The 19,785-nt window shown below is 41.3% G+C and overlaps 1 protein-coding gene across 1 annotated transcript in view; it reads right to left on the minus strand.

Annotated features, from left to right (window-relative positions):
- The window catches only part of ISM1 (isthmin 1), a 39,132-nt gene that overhangs the window by 15,230 nt on the left and 4,117 nt on the right, over window positions 1-19,785 (minus strand). Inside the window, exon 2 of the mRNA XM_021527826.3 lies at window positions 2,825-3,061. Within this exon, the coding sequence (XP_021383501.1) occupies window positions 2,825-3,061 (237 nt within the window). The remainder of the gene's footprint in view (window positions 1-2,824; window positions 3,062-19,785) is intronic.

The raw sequence follows: 19,785 nt of genomic DNA on the forward strand, positions 1-19,785 counted from the left end.
AAAAGAAAAATAAGCATCAATTCTGTTTTCACCTGCCAAATAGCTGATGAGAAATTTGCAAGTCAACATATGTCTCTGTTTCTGTTCAGGTCATTTTAGTACTGTTTAACAAGCAAGAATTCACTATAATCCTGTTTTTTTGTAAAAGAGTAGGCCAACTTTTACAACCTTTAGGCAAAAAAATAAACTTTCTCTGACTCTGTAAGGAATTAATGGGAGTTTTATGTCCATGAGGCTTGACCAGCTGTAAGACTGTCAAACAAGAACTTAAAGAAACTTCTATAATCACTATTTACTCACCTAAATAAGCAGAATAAATTCACAGTAAGTAAAATGCAGAACTTAGGGAGCCTCTTTCTTAAAGTGCTCATCCTTGTGCACAGGAGCTCTGGGATCAATGTTTCCCCTTTCCAGTTTACAGGACCAGTCTTCCCAGTTCTCAGAGTCCAGCAAAACTGCTGACATAGTTGCTGACAAATTTCCAAAATCGAGTGGTGGAAAAAGAGGTCACAGCAGCAGCCATTACTCTGAAAACAAGCCAGGGAATTGTTTCCATCTCTTTTATACCTGTGTCTAAACTTTGTATGCTGTTACCACTCAGGAAAGGTTTTTGTTTCCTCCTGTCCTCCTCTGCAGTTTACATACTGTTCAAATAGTGATGTTGCATGATTTGCTTCCCTACAGCTTCCAATCTTCCCTTCTGTCTCAGGTTACAAGATGTGACTTGGGGCGTGTATTCTATTCCATCTGTCAGAGGTGTGGCTGTAGTTTTCTGTTAATTGGGCAGTTTTCTTTATCTCTTCCACAACCAATCCTCCCTCTGGGAAATACCTTCTGTTAATGGGCCATTGAGCCTCACACATAACTGATAAAATGACCATCCCAATGGGAGATGCTCTGCCCAGGGGGAGGAGCCAAGCATTTCTACCCGGATATAATCTGATATTTAGAACACCACAGGCAGCCAGCACTGGATTCCCAGAGAAGCACTTTCTTCTCTGCTGGTTTCCCAGAGGAAGACCAGACCCATCTACACCACCACTGGACCTTCAGAGGAAAACTCCACCCTTGTCCATGTTCCCTGCTCCAGCAGAACTACAGCTGGCACTGCAGGAGCACTGCAGCCACCATTTAATCAGACCACTACCAACACCCTGACCAACAGGGTGTCAGGTCGTATTATGACTCTGTCAATGTTGTTTTTTTTGTTTTTTTGTACTATTGCACTTGTATTTCAATTTTCCTAGTAAAGAACTGTTATTTCTATTCCCACATCTTTGCCTGAGAACCCCTTAATTTCAAAATTGTAATAATTCAGAGGGAGGGGGTTTACATTTTCCATTTCAAGGGAGGCTCCTGCCTTCCTTAGCAGACTCCTGTCTTTTCAAACCAAGATACCTTCCTAAAGCTTTCCAGAATGGTTCTCCTAGCACAAGAGAAGTGTTCCATCACCACATGTTGAACATGTTTGCTCCTTCGGCCTGTCAAGTATTAGACCTGCCCTTGACCCCAAATCTGTGACATTTCTTAATGGTCCAAGTCATCTATGGTGAACGCAAGGGAGTGGAGGCAGCTTCTTCTCACCCAGTCATGGGTAAGAATCATGCACTGGTTTGGGTTGGAAGGGGCCTTAAGGATCATCTCATTCCACTCCCCTGCCATGGTGCCATGGTCAGTGATACCTTCCACCATACCAGGTTGCTCAGAGCCCCATCCAGCCTGACCTTGAACACTTTCGGAGATGGGGCAGCCACAGCTTGTGTGGGCAACACCTGTGCCAGGGCCTCACCACCCTGAGAGGAAAGAATTTCTTCCAAAACTACTTGCTAAAACTACTAAACTTATCCTCTGCCAGTTTAAAGCCATTCTCTCTTGTCCTATCACCCTATAAGAGGGACTTGTAAAAAGTCCCTCTCCAGCCTTCTTGGAGCCTATTTAGCACTGGAAGGTGCTCTAAGGTCTCCCCTGAACCTTCTGTTCTCTGGGCTGAACATCCCCAGCCCTTTCAGCCTGTCTCCAGAGCAGAGGTGCTCCAGCCCTCTTGAGCATGTTGGCCTCTCACCAGCAGATCTATTACATTTTTACATACGTACTTCTTAGACATATCAAAGGGATGGTAATTTTGTGGGCTGGGGGACTATAAGAAGCCAGGAATTAATTTAACCAGAAAACCAGATCTATTAGTGCATTGTTTTTATAAGCACATCTTAGGCAGAACAACATTTGAATTTATTGTTTTGGTTAAAAAAGACCGCTTATTAATGCCAATTTTGCTTCAAGGCTCTGAATTAAAAACAAATCACTCATTTTTTCCTCTTTCCGATCCTTGAAGTTTCAAGATGCAAGTGGCTTGTAAGAGGCTGTTCCAAAGAACAGTTTGAGGAATAACATATAACAAAGTTTCTTGCAGACAACTTTTTTTTATACTACAAGCAGCTGCTACAGAGACTAACTCTAAGTCTCACTGCCATACAGAGGAATGCATTTTGAGCTGAAACTGAAGTACTTGTTCTCTGTCAGCCTTTGGGATGGTTGCATTTTATAATAGCATACAAAATGTAAATCTGTTCATAAACAAATTTTACAACAGTAAATTGAAGGCAGGAATTAAAATACCCATTTTTTTTCAATGAAGGCAATATGCTCCAAAATGGCAATGACAAAGATGGGTTTAGTATATTATATTGTACTATATACATTCCCTGTTGGTAGAGATGGATTATTCTGACTGCTCAGCACGGAATCCAGGCTGAAAGTCGTCTTGGCTCAGTAAAATAACACCGTGTAAGTTATAAAATAGTCAGATGTTAACACAAATTTGTACCTGAATGTTGGGATTCTGCCCATTGATATCTGCTTTTGACAGGTCAGGGAAGTTTGGGAGGTCCAGGAGAAAAGACCTGGGTCCATCTCTTTGCAAGGATGTATGCCCGCTCTCCTGCCTGAATTGCTCCTTAGGAAATGGCCGATGGGCAGCCTGGAGATTGGGGAATTCTCGTCGCTCCTCGGGGTTCAGGGTGAAACTGTCCTCAGGAGAATGGTCCTCTGCAGTCAGTGTGTTCTGGGGAAGAAAAGCAAGGCCCAATAATGACAACTGAGACCGTGCAGTCCTGTCAGTGCCCCCATCCCTCCAGTGGCTGCAGCCTTACAGCACTCAGACCCACAGCTCGCTACTGAAACACAGATCTGTAACCAGCTGACACAAAATAAAACTGAGTCAGACTTGGGGACTTAGTTCTTCCAGGCTCCTGAACCATTCCAGCCTTGTGGCGAGCACCTACACATGGACACAAGCATCAGACTTAAACCTAGAAACATGAGGCTCTGAAGTAACCCCAGGGAATCAAATTGTACCACATTAAACATGTCCCAAAAAATGCCGAAAAGCATCCATCTTAAATTATTTTAGTTTGCTTTGTTCCAAAGTGAAGCAAAAACACTGACTGCTAAGGCCATGAAATTTATGGGATTAAAAGATCCCACCACAGAGCTGGCAACCTCCCCTTCTCTCCCCTCAGTCTGCAACAACTTCCATCTCGTCTCTGAGTTCCTCACCCAATTTCTCTGGTCTTGGGCATCTGAACCTTCCTTCCTCTGGGATCTCATTTTCATGTTTGCCTAATGGTGGGATTGAATTTCACCAAGCTGTGGGTCAGCGGTTAATGCTTTTGTTATTGTTGAGCGTACTTCTGGGTTTTGTAGTATATTACAGCAGGCTTCCTCTGAACCTCTGAACCAGTAGCACTGCTGCCACTGCCTTTGACCTCACCAAGGAGACACATTTAGTATCAAAACACTGGCTCCCTGGGTTAGGACTGGCCTGGGGACTTGGGGAAAAAACAGCAGAGAAGCCAAATCTTCTTATGGCTCCAAAAAAAAAGAAAGGAAAAAAAAAAAAGAAGAAAAAAAAAAGAAAAGAAAAAAAGAAAAAGAAAAAAAAAATCATGGATCAGATTCAGCACAGGTTTTGGGTTTGACTCAGCTGAAAAATTTTAGCTTGAGGTCTTAGTATGACTGCCTGGGGAGTTTTTATTTTGAGTTCATAAAGAGACTGCAAGCATGGAGAGGGTAAATGTTAAAGACCTATCTTTTAAAACAAGCACAATTAAAGTGGAATGGCCACATGTGGTTCTGGCTCTACTGAAGCATATTTTTGCCAGCATTTCTGGTTAAATGCCATCTCCATCCAGCTCCCCTGGTTCAAATTAAGCCACAGCATACCTTTAGCTAAGCTCTCAGATAGATAACAGCTCCAATGCTTTTTCTTTTATTTTGTGTTTATTTGCTTAGAAGGTTCTAAATTGACCTTTAAAAGGATGTTACAATATAACCTGTGCACATTACAGAAAAATATTCACTGAGTTAAAATAAACAAAGGTAGTTCTCCTCTACCCTCCTCACTGCACTCTATTTGTAAAGAGCAAAAACAATTTAAGCAGAATATTGTTGTTGTATTGCCATTTCCAGAATAGATACAGTCTGAAAGTGCCAAAAGGGTAATTTTATACATTTATCTACAGCACAGATACAAATTCTGAATTAGTCTATGTGTGCAGTGCTAAAAATGTGTATAGTCCTGACAGTCTGCTTTGCTTGAAGGCTAAAACAGGCTCTTCTCTTTGCTGGAGACCAGGAAGGACTTTCAGATGCCTTTGGTGGCCCACCCATTATTCAATACAAAGCAGAAAGCAGATCACCCAGCAGGAAGCTCTGGGAAATTAAACTGACGGCCACTTAGCTAACTTTAGGTCCCTCACTCATATGCTACTGCTTTAACTTAACACTTTTCAGATAGAATTCAACATGCTTGGTTCATGAGGATTAAATGGCTTTTCAGTTGTGTCTGACTAACAACAGGACCTAATAGAGCTGTGATTAAATTACTTCAGTTGGGAACAAAAAAAATGTGATACTTATCTATTTTTAGTGGGGTATCATGCCCATAATCTTACCTTTATTAAAAATAAAGTAGGATTTTATTAAAAACTAATAAAATTCCCACATACGTTTCCATACTTTCTCTATCTGTCTGTTCCTTCAGGAGCATCTTGATTCTCCACATTAACGTACAATGCAGCTGGAGCTGGCCAAGGCCTTTGGAGACCCAGATTTAAGTCTCTGACAAGACTCTGTGTGTGATCCTGACAGGTCACAGTCTGCTGGTGCCTCGGTGGGGATAACAGCACTTCCCTTCCTCACTGTGATGTTTGAGGGGACCTCAGCAACTACAATAAGAAGGGCTATATAAAAAGTTTTTAATAGTGTCAAACAGATGGAATATCACATGGAGTTAGTTAGGAAATTGTCATGGTGAAGTAATGACATCAGGCTGATTGGGCCCACTACCAAGCTGCTTGGGGCAGGAACTGTCATTAATTACAGACCGAGTGAGACGGGGCTGCTTGACATTGGAAAGAAAAACAGAGGGAGGACAAGATAACTAATCCATCCCAAAGGCTGCTGCAGGCAAGGGAGGATGGACCGCTCTGCTTGGCCAGGGTGGACATCACCCAGAGACCCCAGTGACACATCAGGTACACATTTCTGATGGCAGTGACTGTCAAGCCCCAGAGTGGGACATGGAGCTTGACTTCAAGAGCAGGGCTGGCTATTGCCTGGCAGGAATGACCCAGGTTAAACCGTGCTCTGCCTAGAGGCACTGCTCTCTCCCACAGTCCCTTTTGCACTAGGAAAGCCCAAGACAGGAGTTCTTGGGCCTCTGTCTTGCACAACAACACAGGCAAGTGGAAACGCTCAGAATGTGTGATCATTCCAGTTATCTGCTCATGGTACGACGAGTGAACGGACATTTGTTTGCAGTTAATAAAATCAAGAGAATGTCAATTTTTTCAGGAAGATACTTCTTGGTGTCACATCTAAGCTGACCTGCAGTATTATTAGAAATGTGCATTTCTGGTAAAAAGATTAAAGAGGCTGCCACAAAATAAAAGTGAGTTTGAACTGCATGTGAAAAGAAGACTATGCTCACCCTGTGCTACTGCATTAGCTCTGCAAAGGCTCTTCCAAGACCCATACAGCAGGAAAAAGTGTGTTCTTATTGCAATGCCAGCATCCTTTCTGAAGAAAATTGGGTTTGTGTTCCAAAGCTAACAGATGATTTTTTTTTTTTTTGAGGGGGATATGCTTTCCTTATTTTTACGTTATTTCCCATGTTTATATTTCACACCGTTTATTTTTAGGTGTACACAATTTTATTACTGATGCTTTTGGGAAAACAGTGTTGTTTGCCTTCCTTTAAAAGCTATGTCACTTCATTCAGAACTATTGACTCAGTTTCTTTGAAGTTATGACATTTCTTATTCAGGCACACTGGTTTCTTACTCAAATGATGCATCTGCTCTAAATATTTTAAGATAAAACACTTTTACCCTCTTCATTTAAAAGGATTATTCACAATGTTTAGACTTTCTATTAAGATGATTTTAAGAGGTTACTCATACTGGCTGTAAACTACACTTCTGCAAGTCCCATGGGATCAGATAATTATAGAAGTTCCTAATACAAAAACAGTATAGGATTTTTGAGTGATCCAAGTGTGGACAGTATATAAAAGCAAGAACATATAACCCATTGTTATGGGTTGAGTGACAAAGCAATAAAATAAACCCTTGAGAGAGAATATTTTGCATTGTTTGCATTACAGAATAACACACCTTGCAACACCCATCTCTGAAAAAGGGAGGGCAATAGGCCAGTACTTATCAATGTGTTTGTATCCATCTATAAACCACAAAAGAAGAGCAATTCACAGGAATTTTGTAAGGATCATTTTCAGTGCTGGTGAGCCAGGTGGGACTTGTACTATGGCAGGAACAACCCTGCATGCAGGAAAATGTTCTGCTTGATATTGCAGGTTAATTCTCCAATAATCAGATAGGTATTTTAACATCCTTTGGTCTTCCCATCATGTTTCTCCCTCTGTCATGATAGACATGAGGTGCAAGGAAATGTACTGTTTCTCTTCCCCACAGAAAAACTAAACAGAAATGGGAACTTGTAAAAATACCGAACTAGGGGAAAAAGGGAATTTCTCTGCAAGTTTGGCAAGTAAGGAGTCCATCTCTCTCCTCTCTTCCTTATTTTAATACCGTTTCCAGTTCTGGAAAAACAACCAAGATAGAGGGTAAGTGAGGAATGACTGTAGATATACAAAATATTCTGAAGTAGTTGCTCTTTCTCTCCCCTTCATATTTATTACTTTCCTTCATTCACTCCCTACTTTCCAAAGCAAGGGCACATTTGTAAGCACTGCTAATTATGGAGTTTAGAGGATTTTAGAAAACGGATACAACTTATATTCTAATAGCTTCCAGGGAGCAAGGACATCTATTACTAATCCCTGCTGCAGCTACATTGTTTCCTTATTTCTTGTATTCTGCTTTGAAATATCTTGTAAAATGATCTTGACAAGGGGTCATGAATTGAAAACCGAGGGTCTGTCACTTCACTTTCATGATGCACCTGTAGAGCATCTTCAGCCACCAGCAACAAAGAACTTTTATTTATTAGGAAACTTCACAGATGCTATATTGCTATCAAAGACAATGAGGCCTGAAGCCTTCACAGAAAACCATTACAGCCATTAGGACTGGTTTCATTTCCCACCTGCCCAAACAGATTGTTTTCATTTTGAAGGCTGTCGTGGGTTTTCAGGTTAGTGCTAAATGATCACTTTAAAATTAACCAGTCCTGGGAGGCTGAGTAACAGACCAGGATACTACATGAGACACTTAGTGCCACAGATGCAAGACTGTGTGTAATGAACTTGGGTGATCTAATTCCTGGAGTTTATTTATGTTTTTCATCTATCACAAGTATAAACATCATGGGACCTATCAGGCATGTTAAAGGAGCAGGCAGGGAGGGTAACAGCTGAGAAACATTATCAGAGATACACAGAGAAAGATTCTTTTATGATTAATGCCACATACGGTCCAAGCAGTCAGACAGGAAGTCAGAGACCAGAGGGGTGTTACATCAACCACTCTGCTACTAAGACATTTAAATTTTTCCTTAAAATGAGCTTGCCCCTCACTCACATATAGCAGTAAATTGAAAAACCTTACTTATCTTTAGAAAACTGCACAAACTAATTGTTCCAATAATAGAAAGTGCATTTTAGATAATCACTGCTAATAAATAATTTAAAACAGATGGCATTGGCTTGTACGTACACAATTGTTTTCACTAAGCAGGTCCAAAACAGAGCATCTGCTTTAAACATCATGCAAATAAAAGATGAATCACTGAAAACAGTTGGTAATATAATGATAACAATAATAATAATAATGATCATTATAATAATGATTATAATAATTATAATAATGATAATGATGATGATGATAATAAGAATAATAAAATAATAATAATAAAGTTCTGTTAATCATAGTCTGTGTTTTAGCAGTTTTCTATTATTCTCCAATTCTCCAGCAAAATTGGTAAAATGACAGTGTGAGCAGTTCTAACTTGTAGTACATCTGCCTGTGTGACTATGTGGCCATGGACAGACTAAATCCAGTCACCCCACAGTGTACTGCTCTGGGACACACGAGCTTCAGGGGCTGCGTGGCTCTTGAAGAGATTTTGTCTCTGTGAAGAACAGGAGGGAGTCACAAACACTGCTGCAAGTAGGAAGTTCACAGCAGACACCAATCCACAGTCACTGCTGAGGAAGAGCTCTCTGTAGATGCTGGGTGCCAGTGGCAAAGTGAGGTGCTTGGGGTGCCCCACTACACACCCAGGCCACTACAGCTGGTTGTCTGCCATGTGCTGTAATATCTCTCAGGAGCTGCATCCAGCAGAACCAGGATCTCAAAGCATCTGGGCATATTTATCACAGAATCACAGCTTTTGAATTTTAGGGTTTCTACACTACAAGCGTGTCTGTGTCGCCCTCATTGCTACACAGAAAACCTTGATGACTGAATGTGTAGCCAGGACTGCAGAGATCCTCAGGCTGTAGGGTTGAGGGCCCCTTCACATCTAGGAAGCACCAGGCAGCTCTTTTGAGACACGTGGCTAACACTACATCAGGACCCTCTGCAGTGGAGGAAAATCTGTTGCCTCGTTTAACCTTGTGAACTGATACCTCCTGAGTGCCAGAGTAGCTCTAACACCATTCTTCCCCTACTGAGCCAGTTTATTCACTTGCAGTTGTCAAGCTTTGGTCCAGCCTTCATTCAGATTCTGCTTGGGAGTTTTGCTCACTGAGCTTCCTTCCTCCTCCACAGCCCTGGCAAACAGTGGGTCACATCTGAGTGGTTCTGGCACACAATGTTTTTAACTCTGAGCTTAAGGAGAAAACCAACCATATTATACTCAGATCTGGCAACCTTTTGCTACATGTTGTGGACACACATTTCACATCACGGCTGTTTTTTATGCTCTGTTGTTTGCTTGTATTTCATGTTTTCATTCAGCTGGAAAATACAAACAGTATGGTTCAGCTTAGAGGTGAAGAACTGCCAGTTTATATAAACACTTTGATAATAGAAACTTGGTGGTGATTACAGCTCAATGTCTGCTGGAAAAAAACAGAGGCCCTTTTGCAAATTTTCTAACGTAGCACAACACTGGTGCTTTGTTCTTCAGCATATCTGCTCAGCAATCCAGGGGACAGCCAAGCATACAGAATTGAATTGTGTACGGCTTTGATGGATGCTCAGTGCCAAATTTTGCTTCTAGTTGCCTAAGCTGCTGATAAACATTTAGTTATTCTTCATTACTCTAAAGATTTCCCTGTAATCACTGCCTGGCTGAGCTCTCCACACAGGACATAGTGATTGAATGGCTGAACAGGCAAAGGTACAGCTGAAGAGTAGCCCAAGTATTCTACACCAGTAACCTGTGGTGCCAAAATGCAAATTCTTTAGAAGTTCTAATTCTTTTTAGGCCTTATTAAAGACTTGCATAAAATCAGTAGTAAAATAAAGCTATAAAATAGAATTTACTTATACCATTGCTAAGTTTAATTAAACTAGTTTAATCTCACCCATCATCTGAAGTCTGCATCATAATTTACACATTAGGTTCCAACAGAATGGGAAAAGCTGCCTCAAGCTGCAATCAAAACTGCAAAAGAAATTCAGGCTATTAATACTTTTTGTACACAACCCTTTTTTCAGGCTTTGCAGGTCAGCACACAAAACATAAGTGTAAATGAAAGAGAACAAACATACATCTCAAGTTATTTTCCTGAGTTTTAAATTATGTCCTTTTGCAAGTTTATTCTAATAAATCATTAGGGCTAGGATTACACTAGGTGAACCAGCTTTAATAAGTGATGTTTTTATCTCTCCCTAGCTAAAAGAGTAACCTTACTTGAAGCCTTTTTAATTTCCAAAGTTGCTTTCAGCTGTTAGTTTTCAAGAAACAGCTATTCCCAGCCTCCATGTCTTCCTCTCAAATGCCACTGACTATCCACCCTATGCTTTCAAAAGTGTCTATGACTCTGGCTGTGTTAACTGGCAGATGTTTTTAGAGACTAGAAAGTGTTTAGTCCCCGTGGACTAAAAGTTACATGATGACTTCATCACATAAGCAAAAGCTAATGACGGGAAAGCAAGAAAGCAGACAAGTGTTATATTCCAAAAACATGATGTTTCCTGTGCTTCTGGCAAAGCTACTTCTGTGCCTGAAAAAAGGCAAATCACTTTAGTCTTGGTGCTCAAAACACACACACACCATCAAATGGCTGCGAGATAATTTATGTGCCTCTCCCTTAGCTGCCTTCCCCGCCAATACTCACTTTGCTTTGGATGGAAGTGAGAGGGTGAAGGCAGAGGACAGGCAGTGTTTATCCACCTTCAATATCTGTGCACCATGTGCCTCGCAACACTCGCTGGAAGGGGTTACTGCACCCAGGAGTTTACAGAAAACAGCAGCAGAAATCTGAGCAGCACCTCAGGACCACGCAGCTCAGCTCCTGCAGGGAAATACCTTTTCAAGTGCACAGCTTCACCTTCTCTGTTCAGAAAACTTTGGAGATTGATACAAGAGAACTGCAAGTAATTATCATATATGGCATCTGCACAGAGGCAACACTTGCTGTGGTTTCATATCAAGCCATCAACAGTGGACATCATGCTCTCTCCACCTCCCTGAGCTGCCTGGGTGCCAGATCAAGAAACCAGAGGATGTGGATTCACAGGAGAAAGGCCTCCCTCCAGTGACATGATGGGGAAGAAGAGCAAGTGAGTTGATAGGCAGCACACCATGGCAAGGCACTGTGAAGACTCTTCTCTGTCTAAGAGGGGAGAAAGGATGTGCCCTGGAGAGAAGTGTGGGCTTTTTGTATCATGAATTCAATGCATGTATATATAAATTCTGGAACAAATAGGGAGGGGGCTATTTCCTAGAGCTGATTAAAGAAGCATGACTTGATTTTCAATTTCTAACGACTCGGGGGGCATTCCAATTGACTGCAGACAGGAAATGAATACCATACATGCACTGAACAAGGCAGATGCTTTTGAATCTGACACTTACGTGAAATGAAAATATCTTCATTTCTGTCTCCCTTCCACCCCATGATCACTAGTTAGTTATGAACTATTTTTAGGATAAATGGTTTTATTTTTTAAAGTTGTTATAGTCTTGGCATGTGCCTGAAGCCACCCAGATTCCACTGTAAATAAAGTGTATGGGGAGCAGGCAAAAAACATCTTTAGATTAGTCCCAGCAGCCCAACATCTTTAGATTAGCCCCAGCAGCAAGGTAAGAGAGTAAAGATAAGAAGCTCAGTTTTGTGTATCCTACCTCCTCTGGCAAGGAACAGAGATGGGATCCTAATGGATAAGCCATATCCAGAGAGGGAGAACAGCTCTATACAAAGAGAGATCCCAAAGCAAAACCAGCAGAGACACTGAAGGCTATGGCTCAGAACTCACTTCCAGCTACTTAACTCTGCTAAAGAGACAAATATATATATATATTCTCCTCATACAGCTCTCACAATCAAACTGCAATAATTGTCATGGTAGTATTATGGGATTTATAGCCCAATATAACAATGTAATTGTTGCTCCTTTTATCAATGGTAGCAGGGCGTTTCAGGCATCTCTTTTCCCCCACTTAGTCCATATGTGTGCAAACACATGATTTCAGCTGCATACTCCTCTTGTATTTTATTGTAGGATTAGGACAAAGGAAGACAAAAAAATCAGAGAGGTGGTATTAATCTCACCCTTACTCTGATGTTATGCAAATAATGAGTTTATCTTGATGTTAAGACAGCCAAAGCTGTATTCCTAAGAACATGAAAAAATGATCCTCATAGAAGAAGAAAAAGGGATGGGTAGGTGAGAAAGGCAGCTTTGATTTACATGATTCAAAATGCCATGAATGCCACATCAGAGAAGAGCAGGAATGAAATTCACATCCACTGAAGGATTTCAGCAGCTTTTTCAGAGCTATTGATCTCTCAAGGGCAAACCCTTTTAAATACTAGGTGATGCCTCTAACTAACCAGAACTCTCACCTTATACTGGCTGAGCCTGATGTAGTTTGCTTTCAGCAGCTGAGGAAAACAGAAACAGCCAAGACAATACTGTGTATCTGGGTTTGATGTAGGACACACAGAACTGAGCACAGAAATGGAAGGTGTGCATTTTCTGAACTAGACGTTTCCTCGCTACGTCTGCTGCAGAAAATGGCCATCATGGTAGATGTTAACTAAAAACCAGACTCCCCACTGACAAGCCACGTGTTTGGTGACCACGGAGCGCTTGCTCTGAGGACAGACTGCTGTCACCCTTATGAGAGCTCTGGGCAGGGTTTGTTTGCTCAGTGCTGAGTTACTAAAAATATAAAGTCACCTCATATTTTGTGCAGGATGAAGGTGAAATAAGACATCTAAGTAGCTACTGCAGCTCAGCTGGCAAGCAGGGACTTGTTCATGAGTTTGGACTCATTGGTCGAACCTGAACACCTAGAAGGCACAGGATCCAACCCTAAATCAAGTGCTGAACTGTCACATGCATCATGGATTGTCATCTTCCCTTCACCCCTTCTCCTCCTTGGGACAGGTGTCTTTGGAGTCTGGTAGACAAACTCCCCAGAATTATGCCTTGTCAGTGGACTTCAGGATCATGCCTTAAGCAAGAGCCACTGGAATTTGGTGCAGTAAAGCAATTTAACCTGATGCAGCCCCAGATTGTTTCCTAAGAGCTGCCTTTGGGCTTCTGATGTGGATCCCCCTGCAGCAGGCTCATTGCTGCTGCCATCATATCCCTGCCAACACTCCCTTCATGCTGCCTTCCACATTTGCCATGCTGCACACACAGCTGCAATGGCACATTATGGATTATTTGTCTCTTTCCAAGCTCTCCTCACATTCTGAAGCCTATCTGCTCCCACCAGCACTCAGCACATTGTGGTACCTTGAACATTTTCAGGAAATGGATGACCCTTTTCCTCCTATTGATAGCTACTGCTGCTACCATTTCAATACACATCAAAATTCTCCAGGACTCTACCAGGCTAAACATCTCATTTGAAACCTCTGTCACTATTCTTTTGAAACACCTGAAGTCCCAGGCAGTGTGGCTACCCTGGGTCCCGTTTGAGAAATATATTCACAAATGTTAGACACACACATATCAAGTCCCTCATTCTTTCCCAATAAAGCCTGGACTTTAAAGCACAAGGTACTCTATTGGCCAGCTGCAGTGAGCTTTTAATAAATAACGTGACGATCAACCCCCAAAATGGAAAGCAATACCCCAGAAGCTCTGTCCTGCCTGACAAACATTTGTTTCCCTCTTGTAGAAAGGAATAACAAAATAGAAGAAGTCAAATTCTGAATGCCTAAACAAACTGAATTAAGAAGAGATGGTAGGAGAAATGATGGATGAATTGTAAGCCACCTGCAAATGTTAAAGTTGCCGTACTCTTCTGCAGAACATTAAGCCTATACTGCAAACCTCCAATAGACAGGGACTGTGCTCTATAAAAATCAAGATGAATGCAGACTTGTTTTTATATTATGGAGGTCCTAATCCTCCTCCTCCTCTGCCTTTGCTCTATTGTTACAACATCAAAGACCAACTGCTGGCCAAGATACAGTCAATATGAAAAGAGCGACCAGCAAATTTACTGCTTGACTTCATTCCCTTTAAATGGAATAGGCACCATGGCCCTTTTTCAAAGTCCAATCACAGACATATATCTTTTTTATTGGACATCATGTACAATAAAGTGAAGCTGTAACTTGGAAAAAAAAAATAGAACACCTTAAAAAAATCCCATGAGGTGAACATTCCTTTATAAAAATATCACTGTGGTTACATGCTTTGAAAAACTCCGGGCACTTCACAGGGCAAAAGGCATGGACTGGCTAGGTTATAGTTTAGCTAAGATGCATACCCATGACTGATATTGAGTTGCTTTCAAAAAATACCTCAACCAACTAATAAAAAGCGATATATTTAAGACAGAATACCAGTGTCATTCAAATAAACTGTAATGGCAGCATTCATGGCACAAGAATAATTAACTGCTTTATTATAGCCTGCTCTGTGCAGTGAGTCTTTACAGACTTCTTCAGCGCAGACAATCTTAAAATCAGGAGTACAAAATGCTGATATACAGACTGCATCTTAAACAACTCCAGTCTGATTACTGAGGTAACTTCCAGAGGCACTTTCACATGAGAGTTGTATCAGCAGGCATTAAAGACAGCGGCAGTTTTGTTGCTCTCATGTTCCTAAATAGAAGAGAAATAATTTCTGGCTATGAAATTAAATAGTGCATAAACAATTTACATGATGAATGAGGAAAATATAGTGGGGTGTTACAGAATCTATGCTATACAGCTATGGTTTTCATTTTCTGTTTTAAACTATTAATAATTTTTGTTTCTTTGGGTAGCTTGTACAAACAGACATCAGTAGATATCTGGTTACTAATGTTATATCGAGACCAATCTCACACTTATTTTAAAATGTTGCACTGATGCATATAGCAGGTAAAACTAAGCAAATTTATGTTTTATCTTTATAAACTTTAGCAACTGTTTCCAACGGAGTAATGACGGTTTCTTCCAGCAAAAACTGCTACTGCTGGGTTACTTTTAAGGCAGTAAAGATACCAAAGCTGTGTAACTAATTTTTGAAGCACTAGCTTAAAAAAATCTTATCACTAGGTCCTCTTCCCTGTTATTTCTGTTACAATTTCTGTGCTGTTACCTCCTTCCATCACAGCCTGCAGCACATCTCCTTCAGTGCGAGGACTTCACCTCCTGCTCACCATTGCTGGGTATTCCTCTATTCGAGGAGGTGTTTCGACTGAGTGCCCAACCTCAGTACCTGAGTGCCCAACTCAATGAGAATGCAAGGGCAAGATGCCTGAAAGGGGTACTCAGGAAGTTAAACCTGTCCCATGGACAACAAGGACCCAGTGATGGCTCCTTAGAAGAGGAGGAATCCACTTTTCTTAGCGTGGTTCCAGTGACAGAAACAGATGGGGCACTATTTGTCTTTTAAAGATGCTAACAGAGAACTCACTGGTTTTGTAATGAGAACTGATCTCAACAACCATGCTGGCCAAGAGGAAATGTTCATCTTCCCAAGGAAGAAGAACTACTGTGGAACAAACACCTGGATTTTTCAGTGCAAAGAAACATAAGAGATGGAAATTAATTCATGCAAAATGAGGACAGCCACATGCCAGGGCCCAGCTCACCTTTATGGACAGAGGTCCTGATGACATGTGCTATGTTCTTATCAGTTCTGTGAAAAAACTGAGCTTTGAAAGATTCATAGTCAAGAGGATCTTGGCCCTGCAGCTGACATAAATCATTGACTTGTCTTGCTTTGTGGAAGTCAGTGGAATGAGGTCAACTTAAGCACACTGAGAATTCAGATCTAGCACAGAAGCATAAAAGCCAAGGGATTTTTGAACTACTCCTGCCTTTCAATGTGCACTGACTCCACCAAGAGTGTGAGAGAAAGATTTCATCCCTGATTTTTCCCGCTCATCTTCAGGAACACTTTCCTACATTAAAGGCTTAGAGATTAACAACTCCAGGCCTGCTTTTGTCCAGCTAGACTGCTAGAAGAGAGGAATAAAAAAGATATGACCCATGGCTATGAGTTCTCTAAGCACTTGAAAAACAAGGACAAAAGGATAAAGGAACTGCTTACCAACGCCCACACCAGCTCCTCTAACCAAGCATTCTGGTGCCACAGAAGTGACCACTGTGGTGAGCCATCCCTTATTACAATAATAAGTTACATTTCACTTTGTTTTCTTTCTTTTTCTGGTATTTCAAATAGAAAGTTCATGGAAATACCAACACTGGAAATATTCTGTTCTTGCTGATGTACCAGTGAGCTCACTATGCTGTTTCTTGGAAATGTTATTCATCTCTATGCTTTGGACTATGAATTTAGCCTGGCATTTACTGTCTTTAAAACTTGTAAAATAGGCACAATTTTACAAGTCTTAAAGTGCAACAGTAACCACTGCATCGAGTGCTTCCTTCTGCCTTTTACTGAAGCACTTTGTATTTTTCACTTTAAAGTTACTCTTTATTATTCATTTCTGACAGTGCCTCTATTCAGGCTGGAGACTGCACGTTGCTCACAAGCTATACAATACTGGAACACCTCAACCTCCATAAGCTTGGGTTGACAACTAAAGTAAAATAAGGGGAAAAAAGACACCACTGAAAAATAATACCTTTAAAAAGTCACCTGTCTGATTTTTGAATTCAGTCAATTCAAAGGGCTTTCATGTAGTGTAGTCTTAAAGCAGACAGCAAGGTAAGAGTCATTATAAAAGGACTAAATAAGCACTAACCAACACAGTGAAGAGAACAGTGAGGCTGAACTAGGTACCACCACATCTGTTTGCAAGGAACACTGGCAAAACACCCAGAAGAGCATAAAGCAACCGATGCTGACAGTTAAACCTGCCAAGGCTGCTAAATCAGGATGTAAGAACCAAGCAAAACTACATGGCTCCAATTTTTTAGGTTTACGCTTGTGTAAGGAAACATCTCAACTGTCTATCTATATATCCAAAATATGAGTGTATTCAAGATTTTAAACTAAGGCAGAAGAATGCAAGCATAAGAAAAGAATGGCAAAATAATTTCCTAGCATTACTTGCACTCCGTGCACTTTTACATAATAAAGGAAAACAAAGGAGAAATTCTCAAGCACAAAAGTTCACAAATCAGTGCATCTTAGAAAACATAAGAGATTTTCAAACTGATCTTTTTCTTCCCACTGGAATACCTAGCAATGACTGGGTTTTCAGAAGTCATCTCTATCACATAACGATTTCAGAAAGTTTTCAAGCCTGCGTTGTCTGCATCATTAGCTGGACTTCACTTTCCATGAAGTTCTCAGATGCTGTGACATAACACAGCCGGTGTTTCCACTTTATTGACAATTCTTTCATCATTTTCATTGACAGAATTTTCCACCATTTTGGAACAATTCAGCATTGATTACTGATATAGAGGTGTTGTAGATATGAGCAGAGACAAAAGAACAATGATGAATTCAAACCACAGTTCCCAATTTCCATCCAACATAACCTGTACTGGTTAAATAGATGTCCCCTCAGCAAAGGAATTCTGCAGCACAGCAAGGTGTCAAACTGCTCATTATGCTGAACCTCCAAGTACCTGGGCTTTGTTACCTACCTGAAGGTCATAACAGTGATGTTACAAACCACAGGGGAGTACACACTGACCAGCACCACACAGCACAATGATGAAGAAATTGTTGAGGCCACCAGCAGAGCTGCAGCTCTAGGCCTCCTCTTTTTGTGGGCAGCTGGCACTAGGAAAGAACAGAAGAGGGAAATGGGACTGAACCCAAGGGTTGGCAACCAAAGCAGGAGAAGCAAAGGAGAGAGTTTTGTACCAATCAGGTAAAAGCAAGGGGTTGTATCACTGTTATAACTTCCATGACCAATTGTGTTCTTCTTGTGTAGAACAAACTTCTCTACACAATCAACAAGAGTTAAAAATAAAAGCTACTCCAGAACTAGTGCTGGTTGTCCATGGCAGATGAAACAAAGTGGAAAGTACCAATGCAGCTCCATCCAGAATCTCTGTACCCACACCTGGCCTCTCCACTCTCACCAAGGGCAGTCACTACATCTCTAGACTGGCCCAGGAGCCAGTTTCAAACCTACCACTCCTTGCATGCCATGAGTGTTCTGTTCACCCACAGGGCTCAAGTCCCTGGTAGCAGGTTTCTCTTTAACCCCTTTGCCCTCACACACAGCCCCAGAGCACAGTAAAGATCAATTGAGAGAAGAGAAAAGCAAAATGAGGAATGTCACTGGACCTCTCCCTGTAGTAGCCACTGTGTTTTGTGTCTGGCTCCAGGACCATGGGAATGAACATGAAGACACTGTGATGGCCCAGGATGAATTTAGAACACACACTCTGCTTTTTTCTTACAAATAGCCCAATACTATAAAGAGTTGGAAAACAATCCTAAATCTTGCTCGAAACAGAAATAACTCAAAGAGATTCTTCAGTACGAAGCACAAAGAAAAAACTGCTCTGATTTATAGTTACAGAGACAAAACAGAGAGGCACCTTGTGATTTAATGCCAGGTATTTATCAGTGATGATCCAAGATAAGCAATACAATGACTGTTAGCTGTTGAGCTTAAGAGATGTTTAGCAAAATATGCCTCATCCAAACATCTTGGTAAAATTTAACTCAGGAAGTTACCTTCACACCTGCCTAATATTGTTCCTTGCAGCCATACCTAAAATATTCTTGGATACCTGTTCAGAATTATTGCAGTAGTCTAAGATCATGCCACATCCTACCCTGAGGGTGTAGGACTTTCCCACCAATGATATTTTAGCTTACTATGAAATTAATCAAAGTGATAGGTATGAAGAGAAGTTTAATTAATGCTTTTTGGCGATTTCTGAGAGCCGGGTTTGAAAGGAGAAAGAATCTCTCCTGGGAGCCAGGGGTGCCCAAAATGGTCCTCTGCTCAGTGCAGCAACCCTTCACCCTTGGTTCCCATTTTATCCTTTGCTTCCATGCCTGCAGCAGCAGCACACGTAAAGCTAATCACCCTTCCTTCCCCCTGGATCCTGGAACAAGCCACAGCCAAACAGCAAAACCACTAAAGAGCACTCACAGTCCCCTCCCTTGGGAGATGAGAATGAACTACACATGGTCTAAACCACTGCTAAATCTTAGTACATATGCCAAAGGGTACTGGAGGTACATATGCCAAAGGGTGAGCCTCAGTTAAGAATCTACACAGAAAAGCTGAGAACAGGCAGGTTTCACTGTCACTGCCAAAAAGTGGAAAACAGCATCCCCTGTGATGAGGAACCTGCTCACCAAAAGAGATTCTGGGTTACAGAGAATCAGCCTGGCCAATTCACAAGCCACCTGCTCTGAAAGCTATTCATGCATAAATGTCTCTTAAGGCAGAGAAGGATTTAGGGTTCACAGTAAATATACAATGTACATTCACTACTGGCACCTTAAACACGCTAAAGGCAGTCTGGAAAACAAGAGGGCAGAATGTGGAATCGACAGGTTTTCAAAGATTACTTAGATGATCAGTTCCTAATAGAGCAAAACAAATGTAAAACTCCAGAGCTCAAATTAGCTTCAAAAAACCCAAGTCTAAAACGCTCCCAAAGTAAACAGCTTGAGTCCTACTTAACTGAGGAAGCCAGAAAGCTGAAATATGCCACTGTATCTGACTGGAAATAGTTTTACAAATTGCCTGAATGCAGTACAAGGGTCAGCAAGAACACACAAG

Source organism: Lonchura striata, chromosome 3 (assembly GCF_046129695.1).
Source record: "Lonchura striata isolate bLonStr1 chromosome 3, bLonStr1.mat, whole genome shotgun sequence".
In the NCBI taxonomy this organism is placed as follows: Eukaryota; Metazoa; Chordata; class Aves; order Passeriformes; family Estrildidae; genus Lonchura; species Lonchura striata.